Source organism: Anabrus simplex, chromosome 2 (assembly GCF_040414725.1).
Source record: "Anabrus simplex isolate iqAnaSimp1 chromosome 2, ASM4041472v1, whole genome shotgun sequence".
Taxonomy (NCBI): domain Eukaryota; kingdom Metazoa; phylum Arthropoda; class Insecta; order Orthoptera; family Tettigoniidae; genus Anabrus; species Anabrus simplex.
Window position 1 is genome coordinate 136,693,127 of NC_090266.1, and position 25,046 is coordinate 136,718,172.

Consider the following 25,046-nt stretch of genomic DNA (forward strand, 5'->3'; position numbering starts at 1 on the left):
AATGTAATTCAATAATATTGCATATTATAGTATTGAAAAAAGTGGACCATTACGGCGTTAATTTAATCATTATTATTGTATGGGTATAGCAGTTACGAATACATTCTTCAAGCATAAGGCTATTCACATATATTATTACTTGTAAATAAGGCTATTCACCGCTACACATGGGAGGCTAGGGGTATCAGATCCATAATAGACTATATCTTAACCGACTTCGATTTCAGGAAATCTGTTAGGAATGTACGAGTTTTCCGAGGATTTTTCGATGATGCAGACCACTATCTGATCTGTAGTGAACTAAGTATCTCTAGGCCTAGGGTAGAGAGAGTTAAATCTGTCTGCAAACGAATAAGGGTAGAAAATCTCCAGGACGAGGAAATTGGACAGAAGTACATGGATATGATCAGTGAGAAGTTTCGAACAGTAGACAGTAAGCAGGTTCAGGATATAGAAAGTGAATGGGTTGCATACAGGGATGCTGTAGTAGAAACAGCAAGGGAATGCCTAAGAACAACTGTGTGTAAAGATAGGAAAAGGCGAACATCTTGGTGGAATGATGAAGTGAGAGCAGCTTGTAAAAGTAAAAAGGTTTATCAGAAATGGCTCCAAACAAGGGCCAAGGCAGATAGGGATTTGTACGTAGATGAAACAAACAGAGCGAAACAAATAGTTGTTGGACAAAAAAGAAGTCATGGGAAGATTTTGGTAATAACCTGGAAAGGCTAGGTCAAGCAGCAGGGAAACCTTTCTGGACAATAATAAAGAATCTTAGGAAGGAAGGGAAAAAGGAAATGAACAGTGTTTTGAGTAATTCAGGTGAACTCATAATAGATCCCAGGGAATCGCTGGAGAGGTGGAGGGAATATTTTGAACATCTTCTCAATGTAAAAGGAAATCTTCCTGGTGGTGTTGCGAACAGCCAAGCTCATGGAGAGGAGGAAAATGATGTTGGTGAAATTACGCTTGAGGAAATGGAAAGTATGGTAAATAAACTCCATTGTCATAAAGCAGCAGGAATAGATGAAATTAGAGCTGAAATGGTGAAGTATAGTGGGAAGGCAGGGATGAAATGGCTTCATAGAATAGTAAGATTAGCATGGAATGTTGGTAAGGTACCTTCAGATTGGACAAAAGCAGTAATTGCAGTTATGTATAAGCAAGGGAACGGGAAGGATTGCAACAACTATCGAGGTATCTCATTGATAAGTATACCAGGCAAAGTATTCACTGGCATCTTGGAAGGGAGGGTGTGATTAGTGGTTGAGAGGAAGTTGGATGAAAACCAGTGTGCTTTCAGACCACAGAGAGGCTGTCAGGATCAGATTTTCAGTATGTGCCAGGTAATTGAAAAATGCTACTAGAGGAATAGGCGGTTGTGTTTATGTTTCGTAAATCTACAGAAAGCATATGACAGGGTACCGAGGGAAAAGATGTTCGCTATATTGGGGGACTGTGGGATTAAAGGTAGATTATTAAAATCAATCATTTATGTTGACAATTGGGCTTCAGTGAGAATTGATGGTAGAATGAGTTCTTGGTTCAGGATACTTACAGGGGTTAGACAAAGCTGTAATCTTTCACCTTTGTTGTTCGTAGTTTACATGGATAATTTGCTGAAGGGTATAAATGCAGTGAGGGATTCAGTTAGGTGGAAATGTAGTAAGCAGTCTGACCTATGCTGACGACTTGGTCTTAATGGCAGATTGTGCCGAAAGCCTGCAGTCTAATATCTTGGAACTTGAAAATATGTGCAATGAGTATGGTATGAAAATTAGCCTCTCGAAGACTAAATTGATGTCAGTAGGTAAGAAATTGAACAGAATTGAATGTCAGATTGGTGATACAAAGCTAGAACAAGTCGATAATTTCAAGTATTTAGGTTGTGTGTTCTCCCAGGATGTTAATATAGCAAGTGAGAATGAATCAAGGTGTAGTAAAGCTAATGCAGTGAGCTCACAGTTGTGATCAACAGTATTCTGTAAGAAGGAAGTCAGCTCCGAGAGAAACTATCTTTACATCGGTCTGTTTTCAGACCAACTTTGCTTTATGGGAGCGAAAGCTGGGTGGACTCAGGATATCTTATTCATAAGTTAGAAGTAACAGACATGAAAGTAGCAAGAATGATTTCTGGTACAAACCGGTGGGAACAATGGCAGGAGGGCACTCGGAATGAGGAGATAAAGGCTAATTGAACTTGATGGATGGAGCTGTACGCATAAATTGGCTTCGGTGGTGGGGTCATGTGAGGCGAATGGATGAGGATAGGTTACCTAGGAGAATAATGGACTCTGTTATGGATGTAGATGTAGACCAAGATGACGATGGTTAGACTCGGTTTCTAACGATTTAAAGATAAGAGGTATAGAACTAAATGAGGCCACAACACTAGTTGCAAATCGTGGATTGTGGCGACGTTCAGTAAATTCACAGAGGCTTGCTGACTGAATGCTGAGAGGCATAACAGTATAATGATGTATGTATAACAAAAGTACCATAAATATGCGAACAACTGGTTTCCGTGTAGGCATACTCCTAGCAATTAATTCTAGCATAACACAGTCCCACTTCAATATTGAGGGCTGAATAAACTTGTCCTAGTAGCAGGTATCATCTTTTTTCTTCAAGGGGCCTCTAAGTATTTGTTCCTAATTAGCGTCTATCTCTACGATCTTTTGCTGCCATGTTTTTCCTTCATTCCCTCCTAGATATACCTGCTCCCTTCACAAAGCTGCAGGTTGCTGTTTTTGGGTCTTCTTGGATTTTTTCTCTCATTTCACTTGGTCGTCTTAGAGTGGAGAGTCTGATTCTACCCAGCGCCTCACATTCGAAAAGTATGCGTTCAGCTGATTCATCTGCTTCATTGCATTTCCTACATATATTGTCTCTTATTACTCCAATTCCGTGTAGGTGTTTTTTCAAATGGCAGTGTCCTGTCAAGAGTCCTATTACCCATCTTATATTTTCTCTGCTGAGTTTCAACAGTTCTTTAGTATGCTACTTGTTTGGTCCTTCTATCAGTTCCTTTGCAAGCCTACATCCTGGAGTATTTTTCCAGTTTTCCATTTGTTTCTTTTGTACCCATTTTCCTATGTAGTGTCGGGCTAGTCCATAGGAAATCCCGCATACAGGTTCTGGGCATACCAAATATGTTTCTACCCCTTTCCTGGCCAGTTTATCTGCCTTTTCATTTCCTTCTATACCTGCATGCCCTGGTACCCATATTATGTTGACAATGTTGCACTTTGAGAGCTTCAGAGGAAGTGAATGGCAATACTAGACAATTCTGGATATTATCCGGATTGCTTCTAGTGCCTTAATGCCCGCTTGGCTCTCTGTAAAAATGAAAATGTCTTTATTCCTATAGTTCATTTTCAGATTTTCTTCAAGAATGTTGTGATAGCTATCGCTTCCGCTTGAAAGACTGTAGTGTGTTTGCCCAGGCTCATCTGGATTGATCTCTCAGGTCCTCCCCCGTTGATCCCTCCTCCTGTGCCATCCCCAGTCTTTCAGCCATCAGTCCAGCACACTATATCTTCTTTTTCAGTATTCCATTTGTTGATATCCCAGTCTTCTTTTTTCATTATCTTGGTCTCAAACGGTTTTTCAAATTTGCATGTGTAGATATTCCTCTGATATTACTCTGTTAATTTTACAGTGTCCTAGAATGGGTCTTTGTGCATTCCAGCACTCTGATTGTGCCAATCTATATGAACTCGTTCTAGCCTGTTCTTTTATGAAATTGTGTAGTGATCTAGTAAAGTATTCAAGGCTTCTGTCGGCACAATTCTGATGGCCCCAGTTATGGCTATGCATGCCATTCTCTGTAGGCTATCCAGTCTACTACTGACTTTTCCTTGGCTTACTTTCTGCCACCAGATGTTTGCAGCATAGGCAATCAGCGGTCTAATGATCATTGTATATATCCGTATTACCATTGATGGTCTTAGGCCCCATGTCATCCTGATGGCTCTTTTACATGCATACAGCAAGTTCTTGGCCCGGGTTATGTTCCTCTCTATATATGGATTGCAGGTTAGATTTTTATCTAACACTACACCTACGTGCAGCCACGTGCCTGTTCTTCCATGTATATATATATCTTGCCAAAGAGCTTCAGTGATCTCTTTCCCTCTTCTTGTAAAAGGGATCAGAGTTATCTTGTTCATGTTGACTGATAGTTTTTCTTCCCGACACCAGTTTTCCACAAGGTGAAGTGATCTTTGAATGGATAACACTCATCACCAATCACTAGGTCATTTGCGTATCCTTGTGTATAAAAACCTTGTTCGTTGAGCAAAGTTATGATTTTGTTCACCATGAGGTTCCACAGCAGAGGAGAAAGAACTCCTCCCTGAGCACAGCCAAGGGTGGCCCTAACCATCAGTGTTTCTTCAAACAGGGTTGCTTTTATCTTCCTTCCGTCTAACATGAATTTAATCCAGTTGACGACCGTTTTCTCACCTTGCTCTTTTCCAATGCTTTGATCATAGTCATAGGTTGTATTGCTGAAGGCTCCTTCTATATCTAGAAATGCCGCCAGTGCAATTTCTTTATATTCTAGGCTTTCCTCTAGTTTACAAACCAACTGGAGGAGTGCTCTACTTTAGTGGGTCTGCCAGGTCTATATGCAAAGTGATTTTCATGTAACGTTGAGTTCAGTTGTGTCGTTCTTCTAATATATTTATCCAGAATTTTCTCCATTGCTTTCAGCATGAAGGAGGTTAAACATAATGGTCTGGATGCTTTGGCTTGGGCATAATTTGCCGTTCCAGGCTTAGGTATGAATACTGCTTTAGCTTCAGACCATGATTTTGCCCGTACCCTAAAGCTAGACTAGCTCTGAAAAGGTTCGTCAGGACATTGTTGAGTATCTCCTGTCCTTCCTGTAGGAGTATCGGAAGTATCTCATCTGGCCCCAGAGCCTTTATAGGATGAAACGTGTCGATTGCCCATTTTACACGGTTATGTTTTATTATTCTGTTGGCACAGTTCCAGTCTGCTCTTCGAGCTCCGGTCTCTGTTCCAACCATTTCTTCTTCTGTCATCTCCTCAGCCTCAGGAAAGTGACACACCATTAGTTTCTCCAGTGTGTCCCTCCCCGCCTGAGTAAATGACCCATCTGGTTTCTCCAATGTCCCCACTTGATTTATATGGGTTGCTTTCAGAACTTTCTGGAGTCATGCTGTTTCAGTGTGTGATTCCACTTTCTCACAGAACAGTCTCCAAGATTTTCTTTTTGCTTTGCGTATCTCTAGGTTATGCTCAGCGAGTCTCCTATGATATACGTCCCACATATCATTCCTAGATGATATTCTATACAACATCCTAACCTCTTTTTTTGTTTTCATTTTGGCTAGTTTGTTGTTCCACCACCTTACATTTTTGGCGTTTTTCTTTTCTTTGAGAGGACAGTTGCCATAGAATGAGTCTATAATGGCCTCTTCTAATAGTTCCACTGCCTCATCCAATTCTTTCTGTCCTCTCACATTAGTTGGAATCCTTTGTACAGCCTTTCCTAGAACTTCTCTATCTATCTATCCCAGTTAGTTCTTTTTGGGTCTCTGTACATCTCAATATCACATAGTCTTGCATCTATTGCGAATTGGATGTGCTGGTGGTCTGCCAATGATGGTTCCTCCAGCACCTTTCAGTCTTTTATAAAGTTTGCAATATGCGTAGTGCTTAGTGTAATGTCTATTACCTCTGTACAATTTTTATTTATAAATGTATTCTTGTTTCCTAGGTTTAGTATCGTCAACTCAGTTCCAATAATAAACACTAGTAAAGACTCGCCTCTTGCATTGCAGTTAGTGCTGCCCCATGCCGTGTGGTGTGAATTTGAATCTACTCCAAGGATTAGGTGTTCGCCTTTCCTCTTTGCGTTGCAAATTAGGTTCTCAACTTCTTCTGATGGGGCAGATTAGTTGTCATATGGGAGCTATGCAGAGCCTATGGTTATTTCTCTGGATCCTTCCCAATTTCCAAGTTTATTCTTGGCCATGGTTAAGTCCCTTGAACAATGTTCTTGCAACACAAGACATAGCAATTTCCTGTTCACAAGAAGACATGTTCTGGGTATTTCCGATGTTGTATCGTACATCAGCTTACCTCCAGATTCCACCAGTCCTGCTACTCTGCCCTTGAATAAGGGTCACGTTGATAGCTTCGGACTTGAACTTACTGGCAGAATTGGCCACAGCTGCTTTTTTATGCTGAAGATTTGCCTGAAGGACCTTCAGCTCCAGCTTTATTAACATTGGGTTTGTTTTTTCCCAGATGACTTGAAACTTGATCTGCCCAAGTCCGAGCTTAGCCTTTACTCTTCTCTTTTTGAGCTCTTCAAAGTCTCTTTCACCAAGGTCTAAAATGACTGTCCTTCTTATCTTGTCGATTGAAGTGGCATTCAGCACTCTCCACTCTTGTGTTAGAAGTTTGGTAGAGTGCTGATTGTTTATGACAGCATTCTGCTCTACTGGAGCTTCTGTTGCAATTTCTTGTTTTGAGTCTGCGACAGCCTGTCCAACTGGGACTTCTGTCTCCATTTTTTCATCTTGGACTTACTCCCGGATTTGCTCTACTGGAGCTTCCTTGGCTTCACTTGATGTCGAAGTTTTTGAAATTGGTTCTTCAAAAGCATCCATATTTCAATCAGTCATAGGGTTTTTGCCCCTCTAGTGTCCTGAGCTTCGTTTTCACCATCCGTGGTGAGGCGTACAGCCAGACATTGTCCTCCCGCAACTCAGGCTCTCCGTAGCAGAGTCTTCGCCCCTGAGCCGTCCATCCAGCGGTCTGCCCCTGGCCCGAACCTAGCCAGGTTTGTTCCCCCTTCAGTAGGCCTTCTCATGTGGTCTCCACTTGGCATTATCATGACTGAGTTTCCAGCCATGATGTCCCCCCTAGGTTGGGATTGCCCCTTTCCCAACCCGCGGCTTGTCCTGGCTGCATAGAGCAAGGTGATGTGTTGGTTCCAGCACCCCGCAGTGAGCCTTCACCTCAGTCACCAGCTCCACTTCACCTGAACCACTGTATCACCCATGTGGAGAAACCATGGGTGCCTCTCTAGCATGTGTGGGCGAGGCCTCCACTTCCAAGCCTTGACTTGGGCTAGTAACGAGTAGCAGGTATAAATTGGTTCTGAACTATTTTTACAATAGAAGAATGCAAATTACATATATACAATATAATGAACAATTATACCGACCGGACTGCTAATAATCAGGTTAACAGTTCAGGATATTCACGAGACTAAAAGGGTCTTGCAAGCTATCCGTCCGAAGTTCATGGACTTACCCAAACTTTTTAAGAACACAAAGTAATCCTGGGGAAGATAGTAGGGTGAGGGGGGGAAGAAAAAGGATTCCCTGGACCTAAGAAACCCCAGTTTCCCTGGGAAAAGTCTCTTAACAGGATTCACAGTCGGTGACGTGCATAGAGTTCATAATTTGGAAGGTAAGTCCACAGTTAGCTGCCACAAAAGAGATCATGAACAGTTAGTCCATGATAGGACACTGGTTGTGAAATATCACTTGTTTCCACACATGCCCGAAATGTCAACGTTGATTCCGTGAATTAGAAAGAAACATAGAAGAGAAAGGTCTCTTGATCTCTTACCTTGACTTGATAACGAGGCAAAGTTCATGGAAGTGAACCAGCTCTCTTCCTTTAATTAAGCCCACAGTGCACGATCTTCCACTACATTCATATAAGTCACGGCAAGTAGCCTGAAAAAGGGGCGAAGAGAAAGTTCTCAAGAGCACACCACGTGGCTAATCGCGCACGAACGGCGTGACCTTGCAGGATGTTGGAAAGTGGAAGGGGTGGGGGGGTGGGGGTGGGGAGAGCAAAGCACCTGTGTAGAATGTTTTTGAATGGGCTCAGGTACAGACAGGAGCCATGTAGCTGAGTAGGAGTGCCGATGTTAGGTGGTTGGAAAATATTTTAGGCAAGATGCAGCACACAACCTCACTTGCACGTCATAATATATCCCACACTCCTATGAAATGAAGTTTCCCCAAAATATAAAAATAAAAAATAAATTCTTGATGGCAAAGATGTAGTGCAAATCTAATTTTCATGGAGGAAAGAGGAATCTTCAATCTTCCAAGGTAGCAGTGAAATGTAGTTGAGAGCGGAAGCAAAGATGATTCGAAGAGACTGGTGAAGCATTGTCGTTGGCAGCAGGAGACTACATCACAGGAATCATTGCAGGACGGTAAATAACAATAGTGAAACAAACAAATGAGACGAGCAGCAAACCATTTTCCATGATTTTCTTTTGCTTGTGTGAGTGGGTACAGAGAGGGTAGGAAAGGAGAGGGATAGAGAGAGGAGGAGGGAGAAAATGGAGGTGGAAATGGATCTCTCCAGAGTGAGGGGGGGAATAATATTTGGGTAAACCTTTTTTGTTTTGTTATTGTTCAGAAAAGTTTATACAGTGTAAAGAACATTAATACTACAATGGATTTGGGGAGCGGGTTACACAAGGAGAGAAGTTAAAGCACAAAAGGGACAGCATAAGGGTTGAGATATCAGCTTGTTCGGGAGATAGTGGGTTCGAACCCCCAATATCGGCAGCCCTGAAGGTGGTTTTCTATGTTTTCCCATTTTCACACCAGGCAAATGCTGGGGATGTACTGTAATTAAGGCCACGGTTGCTTCCTACCCACTCCTAGTCCTTTCCTCTCCCATCGTCACCGTGAGACCTATCTGTGTCGGTGCGATGTAAAGCCAGTTGTATAAAGTGAAGGGGATTGAGTAACAAACATATTCATTTAAGAGAAATAGCATGTTTAATATCTAATTTTCAGGAGGAAAGAGGAATCTTCATTCTTCCAAGGTAGCAGCGAAATGTAGTTGAGAGTGGAAGCAAAGATGATTTGAAGAGACTGGTGAAGCATTGTCGTTGGCAACAGGAGACTACATCACAGGAATCATTGCAGGACGATCAATAAGTAACAAGAGTGAAACAAACAAATGAGACGAGCAGCAAACCATCTTCCATGATTTTCTTTTGCTTGTGTGAGTGGGTACAGAGAGGGTAGAACTTTGAGAATGAGTGGCTCACCGAGCCCACTGTACAAGATACTTGTCTCTCTGCACTCTCCTGTCCGCATACGGCTCGCGACGTGAGGAGAGAGCAAGAAGAGGTTAAATGTATTTTATTTTATCTTTATGCGGAACACATCCTGCAGCCATCTTCTGAGAAAAGTATCTATTAGTCTCCTCGCATAGAACAGTTATGATACTCGTGCTAAACAGATGAAAGATGAAAGTCCAGAATTAGCTGTATCGAAATTGTTTCTTGGGATTCAGGTACTTCTTTTTCAGATTTAGTTATCTACTCGGTGATTCAGGCACCTGGTCTTCATTCTCACTATCTTCCAACTTCAGTCGAATTGTCGAAGTAGGCCGACCTTTTAGGCGATGAAGCGGTACCTGAAGTAGAAAACGTGCTGAAGTAGAAGGTGTGATTGAAGTCGTTCTGTCACTAGAATCAGATGTTAAATCACTATAGTAGTCATCTTCAAAGTTGTTTCCCAATATGAGGGCAAGGGCTTCCTCCAAATTCTATATTTCCTTCGTCATCAGGCCTTTCGCAGTTCAAAAGCGATTGAAAGCTAAATCGAGAAGCACGAGCTCGCCAGCTCGGTGGACATCTAGGTGCGAAGGAAGCAGCATACCGGACACATTCCTTTCGTCTTTGAACTGGTTACTCCTTTCATCTGGTGATACCGGTCGAGTTGGCCATGCGTGTATAGGCGCGCGGCTGTGAGCTTGCATCCAGGAGATAGTAGGTTCGAATCCCACTACCGGCAGCCCTGAAAATGTTTTTCCGTGGTTTCCCATTTTCACACCAGGCAAATGCTGGGGCTGTACCTTAATTAAGGCCACGGCCGCTTCCTTCCAACTCCTAGGCCCCTCCTATCCCATCGTCGCCATAAGACCTATCTGTGTCGGTGCAACGTAAAGCCCCTAGCAAAAAAAAAAAAAATCATCTGGTGATCTTAGCCATAACTATGGATTCCAAGTCAGCCATGAGATACCTCCAAGGCCAAACTTCCCCAGCAGTCTATCGTAGTGAAACGGAAAACAGCCAAAAGACACGCAACTTCTAGAGCAGTCGACCGGCTATGAGGCACAGCTCTAGCACGACTTCCCATCGTCACCATAAGACCTATCTGTGTCGGTGCGACGTAAAGCAACTAGCAAAAAAAAGATTGTTAACAGTCTCGAGCTGGAAGTCTTTTTGTTTCAATGCTTTTGTTGTCCTTTGATGTGGATCAACTGGTATCTGTATACTGTTAGCTTAGTTTTTGTGTTCCGACATGGGCTGATGTTCATAAGTATTATTGAAGTTGAACCGTCTGATTTTAGTCTGTAAAATGGATAATACAAATATAATTTAGGTTGAAAAGTGGTGACTAACAGTAACAAACATTTAGATTAAGTTATGAAGAACGAAATTTAACTTAAGTTACATGGCCCGCTTGTATCACCCGTGTTCTCTGATTATGGAGTCCAGCTCTCGACTGACTTGGTCCCGCAGTCGAGATGCAAGACATGTTGCTACAAGTAATTGGAGTGGGGAAATGGGGCGGGGCCTGCGGGAGAATGTGAGTATGCGGAATAATGGGGATGGTGACTGAAACAGAGTGTAATAATTGTGGGTTCATATGTTCCTGTCTTTTACTATAAATGATCGGAATAAGATTTTCCCCATATTACATTCCTTTTTTCATTTGTCTCATTTAAGTTGAGGGCAGGGTTCTTATATTGATCTATACTGATATAAAAGTTTGCTAAAATGTTGAGTAGTGGCCTTTTTTTTTGTTCACATTGTAGAATTTTTAGATCTTGATCTATTGCAGTATAATTCTGATTATAGTCTTTGTGATGGTTACTCATGGCAGAGAAATCATTACCAAAAATTCATAAGGCCAACACCCCTATACGACGTGTTATCAATTTTGGGGGTAGCCCGACATACAAATTATCTGAATTTATTCAAAATTTCTTTAGTACACATTATCACTACCAAGCAAGCACAACGATAGAGAACTCCATAGAACTTTGCAAAAGAATAAAACGTATAAATGTACCAGAACACCACAAGATCCTTTCATTTGATGTCTTCAATATCTATGCCAATATCCACGTTAAAACTACTATAATTTGATATGGAATAATTTCATGGTTCATGGTGTGGATTACTGTAGTCATGTCCTAGTTCAAGAACAATGGGCAACGGCTGAGTGGCCTAGTAAGTGGTCCTGAGAGTTGGGATACCAGTTGCTACGGAATGGGAGTGGGCATCTCGGACATATTCTGAGTCATGGCCTTACTTGTGCTTAGGCGACTAGAGCTATACAATCCACCGTGGTCCCTAACCCATTAGAAGAGAGATCCTCACTTGGACTATGTGTAAGTAGGGTAGCATCCTGTTTCATGAATTTACCGAGCTCGGAACATTTTAAGCAAGCCTCGGAACTATGGGAGTAATGGAGTCCCACTCCCATTTGACAGGCGAGGGACTCCTTGGAAACAACATGGCAAACGAAATGGAATTCGATGGGGAGGTATTAATATTAAAGGGGCTTACGGAAAAAAGTAGAACTGGATGTGCTAGGAGTAAGTGATATTTGGGTAAGGGGAGTTAACGAGGAAGAGCAAGCAGATTATAACGTGTACTTGACGGGTGTTAAAAAGGGAAGTGCAGAGTCTGGGGTATTGCTGTTCATCAGGAATACTCTTGCACGCAACATAGTTTCCATTAGGCATGTAAACAAGCAAATGATGTGGGTAGATTGGCACTTGGAGGAATTAGGACGAGAATTGTCTCAGTGTATTCACCATGTGAGGGTGCAGATTAGGATGAAATTGACAAGTTTTATGAAGCATTGAGTGAAGATATAGTCAGGGTCAACAGCAAGGATAGGATGGTGCTAATGAGCGATTTCAATGCGGGAGTTGGAAATATAACTGAAGGATACGAAAGGGTGATTTGTAAATGTGGGGAGATATGGAAGCTAATGGGAATGGGAAGTGTTTGCTGGACTTTTGTGCTAGTATGGGTTTAGCAGTTACGAATACATTCTTCAAGCATAAGGCTATTCACCGCTACACATGGGAGGCTAAGGGTACCAGATCCATAATAGACTATATCTTAACAGACTTTGAATTCAGGAAATCTGTTAGGAATGTACGAGTTTTTTGCAGATTTTTCGATGATACAGACCACTATCTGATCTGTAGTGAACTGAGTATCTCCAGGCCTAGGGTAGAGAAAGTGAAATCTGTCTGCAAACGAATAAGGGTAGGAAATCTCCAGGACGAGGAAATTAGACAGAAGTACATGGATATGATTAGTGAGAAGTTTCGAACAGTAGACAGTAAGCAGGTTCAGGATATAGAAAGTGAATGGGTGGCATACTGGGATGCTGTAGTAGAAACAGCAAGGGAATGCCTAAGAATAACTGTGTGTAAAGATGGAAAAAGGCAAACATCTTGGTGGAATGATGAAGTGAGAGCAGCCTGTAAACGTAAAAAGAAGGCTTATCAGAAATGGCTCCAAACAAGGGCCGAGGCAGCCAGGGATTTGTACGTAGATGAAAGAAACAGAGCAAAACAAATAGTTGTTGAATCCAAAAAGAAGTCATGGGAAGATTTTGGTAATAACCTGGAAAGGCTAGGTCAAGCAGCAGGGAAACCTTTCTGGACAATAATAAAGAATCTTAGGAAGGAAGGGAAAAAGGAAATGAACAGTGTTTTGAGTAATTCAGGTGAACTCATAATAGATCCCAGGGAATCACTGGAGAGGTGGAGGAAATATTTTGAAAATCTTCTGAGCGTAAAAGGAAATCTTCATTGTGGTGTCGCGAACAACAGAGCTCATGGGGAGGAGGAAAATGATGATGGTGAAATTATGCTTGAGGAAGTGGAAAGGATGGTAAATAAAATCCATTGTCATAAAGCAGCAGGAATAGATGAAATTGGACCTGAAATGGTGAATTATAGTGTGAAGGCAGGGATGAAATGGCTTCATAGAATAATAGGATTAGCATGGAATGTTGGTAAGGTACCTTTAGATTTGACAAAAGCAGTAATTGCAGTTATGTATAAGCAAGGGAACTGGAAGGATTGCAACAACTATCGAGGTATCTCGTTGATTAGTGTACCAGGCAAAGAATTCACTGGCATTTTTTGAAGGGAGGGTGCGATCAGTGGTTGAGAGGAAGTTGGATGAAAATCTGTGTGGTTTCAGACCACAGAGAGACTGTCAGTATCAAATTTTCAGTATGCGCCAGGTAATGGAAAAATGCAACGAGAGGAATAGGCAGTTGTGTTTGTTTCGTAGATCTAGAGAAAGCATATGACAGGGTACCGAGGGAAAGATGTTCACCGTACTGGGGGAGTGTGGGATTAAGGGTAGATTATTAAAATCAATTGGATTCATTTATGTTGACAATTGAGCTGCAGTGAGAATTGATGGTAGAATGAGTTCTTGGTTCAGGGTACTTACAGGGGTTAGACAAGGCTGTAATCTTTCACCTTTGCTGCTCGTAGTTTACATGGGTCATCAGCTGAAAGGTATAAAGTGGCAGGGAGGAATTCAGTTAGGCGGAAACGTAGTAAGCAGTCTGCCCTATGCTGATGACTTGGTCTTAATGGCAGATTGTACCGAAAGCCTGCAGTCTAATATCTTGGAACTTGAAAATAGGTGCAGTGAGTATGGTATGAAAATGAGTTTTTCGAAGACTAAATTGATGTCAGTAGGTGAGAAAACTGAGGGAATTGAATGACAGATAGGTGATACAAAGCTGGAACAGGAAGATGATTTCAAGTATTTAGGATGTGTGTTTTCCCAAGATGGTTATATAGTGAGATTGAATCAAGGTGCAGTAAAGCTAATGCAGTGAGCTTGCAGTTGCGATCAGTAGTATTCTGTAAGAATGAAGTCAGCTCCTGGACCAAATTATCTTTACATCGGTCTGTTTTCAGACCAACTTTGCTTTACGGAACGAAAGCTGGGTGGACTCAGGGTATCTTACAAGTTAGAAGTAACCGACCTGAAAGTAGCGAGAATTATAACTGGTACAAACAGGTGGGAACAATGGCAGGAGGGTATTCAGAATGATGAGATAAACGCTAACTTAGGAATGAACTCGATGGATGGAGCTGTACGCATAAACCTGCTTCGGTGTTGGGGTCATGTGAGGCGAATGGAGAAGGATATGCTATCTAGGAGAATAATGGGCTCAGTTATGGAAGGTAAGAGAAGTAGAGGGAGACAAAGACGACGATGGTTAGACTCACTTTCTAACGATTTAAAGATAAGAGGTATAGAACTAGATGAGGCCACAACACTAGTTCCAAATAGAAGATTGTGGCGACATTTAGTAAATTCACAGAGGCTTGCAGACTGAATGCTGAAAGGCATAACAGTCTATAATGATGTATGTATTTGTGTAATTTAACCAAATTCAGTAAATTAAGCGTTGGTGAAATAGGCGTACTGCTAACACCACTCAATTAGATTTGGTGATTGATGATCCAACCACAGAATCAACATTTACCAGTTCCGTTTTCCAATTGAATTTGTAATGATTAGCAGTAATGGAACTATCAGTTCTATGAATATTAATGCAAGAAAGAGTCTGGATGATGAGCATACTCCAGATGCTAAGAATTTAGAGCCTAATTTATTTTTCAAATTGTACTCTTTAGTTCATCCCAGATTTTAATGCCAATTGTGTGTTTGTACATTTGTTTTTTATGTCAGTTGTGTGTTTGTACATTTGTTTAGTTATTAGATGTATTATGTTAAGGCTGAAGATGGCCAGCCAAGGCCAAAACTAGTCCTTTATTTGGTAATGTAATTCAAATATATTGCATATTATAGTGTTGAAAAGGTGGACCATTACAACCTTAATTTAATAATGAAATGAAATGTCGTATGGCCTGTAGTGGCGGGATATCCCAGGATGGGTTTGGCTTGCCAGGTGCAGGTCTTGCTATTGGACACCCGTAGGCGACCTGCGCGTCGTGATGAGGATGAAATGATGATGAAGACAACACATACACCCAGCCCCCATGCCATTGGAATTAACCAATTAAGGTTAAAATCCCCGACCCGGCCAGGAATCGGACCTGGGACCCTCTGAACCGAAGGCCAGTACGCGAGTCGGACAATTTAATAATTATTATTATTAACAGCTGAAGCCAGGCTGAAGTACGGTGAATAATTTGAATGCGGGCGGGTTGATCTGCAATTACCGTACAGTGTTGTGTGAAGTGGAGCAGTCCTTTGACGAGTAGAATAGTGATGGTGGATGGGAGGCGAGTTAATGATGTTTCAACTAGAAGGAGCTAATGCAGGCAGGTTGCACCATAACCGCTAGACTGCTGAACAATACACGCAAGCATGGCTTGCCACTCTTCCGCGAGTGATGCTAATTGCATAATTGTCAACTTTCTCAATTTAGGCGGGAGACTCCAGATATTCAACAGTTTTTTCCCCACCATCCGATTATTCTGTTGTTTCTCCCGATTTTAGCTTTTTTTTCTTTTTTTTAACATTTGTTTTTAAATCCCGCCATTTCAGCTTTGTATGCCAGTGGCAGGAAGTCTTTCGCTCATTGGCCACTTTCAAATGAAATATCACAATTTATTAATACGAGAAATGCGCGCAATTGTGCTATGTTTATTGAAACCTGTATATCGCAATGCATGTATCGATTGTCAATCTTTCGTTCTCGCAGTGTATGTTCGTATTCGTTCACATCAGTCTAGTCGATTCTAGCAACTAGTCGCTAGATTTGGAGTCTATTTAGTAAGTTAGTGACAGAAATTCAAAGATAGCGACTAATGATTTTTCTAGAGATTTTAGGAGCCATTTGGAGGCAATTCTGGTGAATTGTAATGTATTACTTGATAAAAATGGCATTGTGCTTCGCATAATCGTGTGGGTGCGTGATGCAGTGTACTAATCTATGCATTTGCTAAGTAATGGCATAAGTGCACGACTGCTTCACATGTGTGGAGCTTGAGTTCATACTATTTTTGGAAGGCTTATCAGAGACAGTTCATCTAACTTGCATACTTCCTGTGAGGGAATAGAGATGTTTAATTTTTAAGCCTTGCAGCAACAGTCTGGTTTTGAGACAATGAGTGTTATTATATATATACTGTAGTACTCCTGTATTGTGCAAGATATTTAGAATAAGCAGTTTTGACCAGTTTTATCTCCTGAGTTTTCCTGATTTTCATACCAAAATCTCCTGATTTTTGGTTTTTTAAAGTTGGCAAGTATGTAATTGCACGACTTGAAGTGCTCGGCAATTCATGCTGACAGATTGATGCTAGATTTCCAGATTTTTCAAAGGAATTTTATATTTCAGCAAAATTTCTGCAGTAGGAAGAGACTTATGTGTCTGAGGAATCAAGAAAACTCTAGTAGCTGAAGGAAATATTTATGGAGTAACTTTTCAAAAAATAACTGAGATTGAATAATTGATGAATAATTGATTTCTTGTGAGTTTTCATTGTAAAGCTGGGATTCCTATCATACTGCACCCATTTTTCTCATTTTCCATGTATGTATAGAAGACTTAGTGGCACAGTATATTTAGACCTACTATTGAGTTTCAGAAGTATCTGTGTGAGTATATATATTCTTAAGGTCAGTGCCTAACAGAATGAATTGCTAGATAAGAAAATGTTTTGCAGAATTGTTCATAGTGAAGACTTGAAAGTTGGTAAGAATGGTATGTATAAATTGATATAGATTGGTATTGCTTTTCACAGAACGAGCAGCAGACTGCTAAGGAGTTCCTCAGGATAGTCGAAGATGCTGAAAATGAGTATCAGACGGCTATTTCACAAAATTATCAAACAATGTCAGACACAACCTTCAAAGCATTGCGTCGTCAGCTGCCTGTCACAAGAACGAAGATTGACTGGAATAAAATTGTATCGTACAGTATTGGAAAAGAACTGAAAAGCCAATGATGATTCGCCTTTCATCTAGTTTAAAAAAAAAAGGGGGACAAAGAAAAGATAAAAGGGAATTGGTTGTTAGAGGGGTTTAGAGTCTTCCTCCCACCCTTATTTTTTTCATTGCGTTTGTAATCACTGGCATTAGGCATTGAATAATGAATTTCTTAAATAATATTTTGGAAAAAATGTTACAAATGTAAAAAGAATTTATCTCAAGGCTTGAATTTTTATGAACTGATGCATAATTTCCAAGGTTTTTTTTTCTCTTGATATATGTATATAAAAGTATATAATTGTCTTACAGATGTGCAGTTATTTCATTACATACTGGTACTAAGCACTGGTTGCCTTTTCCAGTTCTGAATTTATTCTGTAGCAAACTAGTCCTGGAGACTACAAGGAAGTTTTCTAATGTATTCTGAGAGATTGTCAATGTAAATTAATTATATTAAATGAAATGGTATATTAGGACCAGGCAGTGGTACTTGTTTTATTTTATTAAAATATATTTACATATAGCTGCAAAGAAACAGAATATTTTTTTTTCTTCTATTGTTGGTATATTTTCATGGTGAAGTACCACAAGGAATTAATTCTGATGGTCTGGAGAAACAAGTGAGTTTTTCTTTTTTTCTTTTAGTTCACTCTCTTGACATAGTATATTTGTTCTGGTAGATAGATGGTTGGTGTTTTAGCTTCCTTATTACTGAATTTATAATCATCTATGGTGTGCATCACGTCTTACAGTTTTATTTTATAATGTACAATTCTGTGTGTGTTTGAGCCTATACAAATTTCTCTTTAGTCAGTTTTAGATAAGGTACGGTGGCAAATTTATTTCTTTACTCTCTTCACGTGTGTTGTGGGATTAGCTTTGGTAATAATAACTAAGACAACTATTGATGAGAAGTAGATGCAGTTGAGGATTAGGAGGATGGTAAGACTTCCTATACTGAAATAAAGCCATGAAGAAAGAAATTAAATAACATCATTGACTCACCTCTCATCCACCACTGACAACTAAATTTATATGAAATACTTTGATGAAAAAGACTAATTTGACTGTAATGCTGCTCAAGTCTGTTGCTGAGTAAATCCCATGTTAGAGGGAGAATGAATTTCTCTACTACCTAACATTTGGCATTTTTAGTGGAATCAGACACAGCTAATTTGAGCACAAATTTTAAAGCCTGAAGATGGGCTGAGTTAATTTATAATCACTCTTTTCCTTACCTCGTAGTAGGAACAGAAATGCCAGATTAATTTAAAATATCCTTTGTGGAAATGAGTGGAGATGGTAGAACATTCAGCAGCGAGTCTTTGTTCACTGCTTCATGTTAATGAAATGGAATATAATTTGTATAGGCTCATGTTCAAAACTGTTTTAATTCTCTCATAAGTTATCCTCTGCAAGCAAAGCAAAGTCATCTCTGTACAGGCCATGAAGGCCCTTGGAGGGGTGGAAGGTAAAGGCTTCCACTATTCATAACCTCGGCACTTGATGGGGTAGAGTGGTTAGCTCTACGCCCAGCCGCCTTTGTCCCCAGGAATTAACCTGGTACTCATTCTTGGTGTAGGCTGAGGGAACCTCAGGGCCATATGCACCTCCAGAAGTGAAAATCTTGTTCCTTAAATTTTACAACTTCCTGGCGGGGATTCGAACCCATGTCCTTCTGGCGAACCGAGCCTGCGTTTACCGCCTTGGCCAGGCACTCCCAATCCTCTGCGAGAAATAAATAAAAAAGATATTCAGTATTAAGATATGCAGGGGAAAATAGTAGTAGAGTGGGGTTAGGAGAGTCACTGAAAGTGTATATCTCTTGGATTCATCCCAGCATTTGGAGAAAATAAACTGCTGGCCTCGAAAGCCTGACTACCGCAATACGACTCTAAAATCCTCGTTTCTTTACTCTGTTGGAATCTTGTTTAGTGTTCAATGATATGTGAAGAACGTAGGGTAGAAAGTTAAATGAATATCAAATAATAGTGAAGAAAAATATGTAATCAACATTGCAAAGGAGAAAACAGAAATATGTACTATTTTGTTTTATTTATTCCATGAAGGGCACCAGAGCACTCTGTTAATGTGAGTTAAGAAAATGGTCCTGCATCAGAAATTACTTCAATCTATTTGTTATTTTAGATATTAATTGAAAATGTATTTACCAATTTATAATCATTTGTATTCCTCTTAAGTAGTATATCAAAATTTGTTGCTTATAAGTGTGGAGGCATGAATTGTCTGCATTCTTAGCATAATGTATGACTACAATTGTTACTGACAAAAAGAAATAAAATTTTATGTACAAAACACAGTGGTATGTATCAACAGGACATTTGTTAAATCAAGTATATCTTTGGGTAAGATGTGTGTATCGAATCCATAAACCCAGTTGGTGATACGGTGATAATAATTTATTTAAGGCTCTTAAATTAATTTATTTCACTCATTGTTTTAATTTAACCCCTTGACTAGGTTTGATGACTTAAGGCGTCAACAGCAGCTGCACTTGTACTGGGTCTATTGTCTTCAGGCATTTTTAAAATTCAAAATAAATTCCTAAGCTGGATTAGCTGCATATAGGCGTCTGGCTTTTTTAAATCACTTCTGCCATCTGTTCGTGGGTTTTGAAACTCTTTCTGTATATTAGGTTGGAGTTTTGCCAGTCTATTCGTAGATTCTCTGACTCTGCATTAAGTGATTAGTGTGCGTCAGTACTTCAACTGTGTGATCTGTTTGACGTAGTTCAGCCAGGTGTTCCAAGTAGCCTTGTGCATGCTGGCACCATGTGTTTTGTGATAGTATTTCATGCTGTAATAAGCAACACTCGTAGTTTTTAACTGATTTTTAAACAACAAAAACTTCTGTGTGTTGCTTCACTTTCAGCTAAGAGACACACACACAATCGCTTAAGTGCGGCCAGTATCCAGTATTCGGGAGATAGTAGGTTCGAACCCCACTGTCGGCAGCCCTGAAAATGGTTTTCCGTGGTTTCCTATTTTCACACCAGGCAAATACTGGGGCTGTACCTCAATTAAGGCCACGGCCACTTCCTTCCCACTCCTAGCCCTTTCCTGTCCCATCGTCACCATAAGACCTATCTCTGTCGGTGCGACGTAAAGCAACTAGGAACAAAAAAAGACGCACACAGACCTACTTACAAAGCCTAAAGATGCATGAGTAAATAGTGTAAATGAAATATTTTGTTCTTATAATGGGCAAAATGATTCTGATATTCCCTTTTGTGGGCTCTTATTTATACTGAATTTTATAATAATAATAATAATAATTCCGCATGAAGAGAAAGAGATGAAACTGTAGCGTGATCCTTAGTGGTCCATTCGCTTGTAAAAAAAATGATGAGCAATTCCTAATTTTTTATTATTATTATTATTATTATTATTATTATTATTATTATTATTATTATCATCATCATCATTAAATCACAGTGCTACTTCTTGATTGAAGTATTTATTGATGTTTATTAATGATAATAGAATGTTGTTATATTATTCATATTATTATTATTATATTGCCATAATGCCACTTCAAATTTAGTTATGTACTAACATTAATTAAATTAATCAAAATAATTAAAATGAATTGAAATAATTAAAATGACATCCTCTATCTATATGTTACATCTGCCGCAAGCTACTCTGCATGATAGCACAACTGCCAGTTGCCACTGGCTGTTTGGCGCTAGGAATATATTCGTCCAGTCAAGGGGGTTAATAATGGTTGTGTATAAATGAAATGGATGAAGGCTTTTCGATGTATGAATATTATTTTTCCTCAGTACATTTTTCCTTTTGCTTTTTAAGCTTTATTTTAATGAGTAGAAATGTTTTCTAATGGCACAAGATAAGTAAAACTCACAAAAATACAAATAAACCAAGCACAATTCTTTATAAAAGAATGATACAAGCTTTCTAATAATTTTAGGGTAAATAAAAAACATTTAAATATATGAAGATATTTCATGAATTCAAATACATTGCCTTAAAATCTGCAGAATTCGTGTTTGCTAATTATTCCATGTTCTAATTAGAAGCTTTGTTTTACTTTTAGATTTGTTTTTATCCACTTCATTGTAACATTAGTTGACAGTCCCAAAAATACTCTGTTTAATGTGTTCCAGAAGAGTGTTGAGTGAGAAATTATTTTAAGAGTCTTGTAATCATTTGGATTGTTTTCTGTGAATTCTCTCTACCATTGTCCTTAACTGTTTAACAGATATCATCGTATTATACCAAATGTGCACTAGGCATGTGTCTGTGTGCAGTGGGACTTTACATTACCTATTATTTTTTGAGAATTAGCTCTCTGAGCACCTGGGTATTCTATACTCGTTGGTGATGGTAGATGAAATGGCTTTTTTGAAATAATAGATATCAAGGTATTTCACTGATGTGCAGGAAGAATAAGCTAAGGGAGGAGGCTTTGAATGTTCACCAGTTCATCATTAAAAAAGCCATCTGTGAACTATATTTTTTATGAGTCTGTGATAAATGTCATTTGAATTGTAACTTACATGTGCATAGGAAACAAATGAAGAGCTGCAACTTACCATCTAAGCATGCATGAATAGAGTACACCTAGAAGAAACACATGGAAGTCTACACTTCTCGGCTGCAACCTTAGTTAGCGGAGAATATAGTTAGAACCGTGTTGATGATCTTGAGAAGTAGAAGTTAGTGTGTGGCAAAGGAGTTAGAGGAATAGGCAACACAAGAGAATGGGGGAGAACAGAATTGCTTTTCTTACATTATGGCTAGGTGCTTCTGTACACTTGAGCAACAGTTGTCATACTTCAGATTTTCTAAGGGCAGGAATTATGACTTAGACATAGCCTGTTATGTCTTGTGTGAAGTATAAATTTGTATCATGAAGGAGTACTGTAAAGGTTAGACGACTCTCCACTGTATGTAGTATACACAGTATCTTAACTTTTTGTGCTGAGTGGGACTTGAAAGTGTATATTCAAAATATTCTTTCAAATAACTGCAGCTTATCTTAAATTTCAGTGACAAACCCTCTTGATCTGTTTGGTTAGAAGCCATGCATTTCAGTGTAAGGTTGCTTGGTCAGAATATCAAAATGCTTTCCAGTTCATCAAACATAGTTTATGATATCGTGTTATTTCTGCTGTTATGTCTTCACATTCTCCTGTAAATTGTATTCATCAGACCGGAATTTTTATTTAGTTTTATTTTTTCACTTCTCATACTCTGTAGAATACTATTGTAAAACAATTTTCTTCATGATAAACTTAAGTAAATTTATTGATATATTCTTTAAGAATAGTCATGAAAATGAATATGAGCATTCTCTTTAATTAATGTATCTTTTGTTATGTGGCTCGACCATTGCTACAGGTTCTGTGATGACTGAAAATCTTTTCTTGGCGTATGATATATATGCTTTATAATAGTGTTTATATTCTCAATCAGTTTGTTTCATGAGTTAATACTCATTCTTATATGTGATTCTTATAGGGTGTCCTCATAAATTTGTAGATTTTTAACTATAATCATTCAGCTTCTATGAAAGGAAACTTTCACGTAAAATCAGTTTTAACATTCTTGAAATATTTTACAGTAGATATTTAAAGCATTCTTTACTGTGAACAAATTTAAACAGTCTATTTATATCTTCAGTTTTAATGCCAGTATTTTGTTCATATAATATTCAACATTTTACTGTAATCATGTTTCTCATAACAGAGAATTGTTAGTTAAATATCTGGAGTTATCTCAGGTGATATATCGATAGTATTATTTATAGACTGGAATACAGTATTCAGCTTACATTTGAGTTGCTCTTCTTCATTTAATGTACAGGGTTACTGCAACAGACATTTGTGTGTCATTGGCTGCTTTTGATATGTTCATTACTGTCATTCTTATCGTACTTATTCCCCTTATTTTTTCATACATGCCACTGTATCTTGCTGACCATTGAACACTAACTGAACATCACCTGCTGTTTATGTAGAAATCTGCTCCACTAGCCAGTTATGATGAGGCATGGCATACAAGAGACCAAGGAAACTTGTTTTGTTCTAGGCCACAGTAGATGTTTATGTATGTCCCGTCTGTAATTTTTCTGTAGATCTATGCGGTTCCGACTAGTCTGAAGACATTAATATTTCAATTTCCTGAGCACTATTTTCAAAACATATAATCACACGCTCCAGAACTAGTCTCTTAAAGAACACCTAGAGTTACAAGCTGGCAAGTTTCCCTGGTGAGCGATATTTGTAATATTGCTTACACAGTAGGCGGTTTCATGGTTACATTTAGAGAGGAAAAAAAAATTGATTTGTTGGTGTGTATTTAGAGGGAGAAAGCATAGATCAGCAGAGCAGACTTGGTAAGACCATAAAAAGGGATCAGATCTGCTGCTATGTTCATCAGGCAAGATGAGAGACGAATGAGATAGGATTTCAACATCTTCATTGCTATAGAATAATTTCTTGGGGATGTGTCATATCTGCTGTTTAACTGATATGCTTGTTCTGATATTTTCTTTTAAATACTAGAACATCCTAATTTTCTTGTAATTTATCATTTAGTTCATGTGTTTCAAATCCTAAAAGTAGATGGAGTTTATTCTTAAATATCTCTCTTCTCAGTTCTGTAGATCTGACAGTCTTATTTATTTAAGTGCTTAATTTTCTGTTTGTGTACTACAATTACAATTCTGTATAGAAATAAGACTGATGGCAATTGTTTTAAGGGGTAAAACAATGTGATTATGGTCCATAGGATTTGGAATGTCTGGGAAATTATCAGTCATGGTGTTATATAACATTTACTGTATGTATTGTAAATGCATGTCAGAAGCAATCCTATTTTTCATTTGGAGTACCTTTGCCACAGAAATGTACACTAGTTTAAGCAAGCAAAGTTTTTGAGAAGAAAAATTTGTGGACATCAGAGAATGATTTATATAATAAAAACTTCTTTGTATAGTGTACGAGATTGTATGGGTGTGGAAATTTGATGACTGGTGAAGAATGTTGACTGTTGGTTCATAGATCGGAAATGCATAAATTTTGAACAGTGTTGGTGAGGGAATTATATGAAAGGAAGAAGTGAGATATCCAGAACTAATTTGCTTTGGTTTGGATGGTAACAGGGAGGAATTTAGAACAGCAGGGTTGGATAAAGATATCAATAACACAAACAGATTAGGTTTAGACTGCAGTACTACACAGAAATAAAAGGGTTAGGCTTTGATAATATGGCATCAGACTACACTCTGATCTGATAATGTAAACGGTACAGCTGGAATTTGCTGACCTGTAACTGCATGCAAAAATTACAACCTTATTTTAATACTGGTACTGGAAGTGTTCACTGCTCCTGCTGATTCAGAGTAGTCTTTTTCTCTTTATATAACACATTTATAATGTATAATAATGGTTTTGCTTCTCTGTTCTGAAATATATTTATTGTAATATGCAGCAAGAAATAGTTTTAATACTTGAGTGATTGCTTTCTACAGCCAAACTTCATTGATTTACATGTATAATATTGAATATTTTTGTTGTGAAAATCAGAGGTCAACCAGTATCATTAGACTGGGGGTAATCCTCCCATGCTGATCAGCTTGTTATTCAGATTAACAGTAAATGCATCAACTTTATTTAGGAACTTGCCAGGAATTACTGGAATAGCTTTGAAATAGCTTTAGGTATTGTCTCTGTTTCTGGTGTAGTGACAAAGTGATTTTTATGCATAAGAATATACCTTACTAACATACAGATTTTTAGTACTTAATTTCTCTTGAAGAAACAACTCTTCATTTTCCCCCAGTTTGTGTTGGTCCAGAGAGTTTGTTCTTCATAAATTCATGATGAAATCATTCCCCATGACTCTGAACTCCTTAATTTGATCTGTTAAAAGAGGATGAAGTATATATATATATTGTGTGTGTGTGTGTGTGTGTGTGTGTGTGTGTGTCAGTATATATTGTATCCCAGTACAGAGCAGTTTATGATTGTTGAACTTTATCTTAATGATTTGGATGTGGAAATTAT

At 38.9% G+C, this 25,046-nt stretch overlaps 1 protein-coding gene across 1 annotated transcript in view; it reads left to right on the forward strand.

Annotated features, from left to right (window-relative positions):
* The window catches only part of LOC136863939 (F-actin-capping protein subunit alpha), a 206,342-nt gene extending 188,866 nt beyond the window's left edge, over positions 1-17,476 (forward strand). Inside the window, exon 7 of the mRNA XM_067140387.2 lies at positions 16,807-17,476. Within this exon, the coding sequence (XP_066996488.2) occupies positions 16,807-17,010 (204 nt within the window). The 3' untranslated portion in view covers positions 17,011-17,476. The remainder of the gene's footprint in view (positions 1-16,806) is intronic.
* Positions 17,477-25,046: the final 7,570 nt, after the last annotated feature.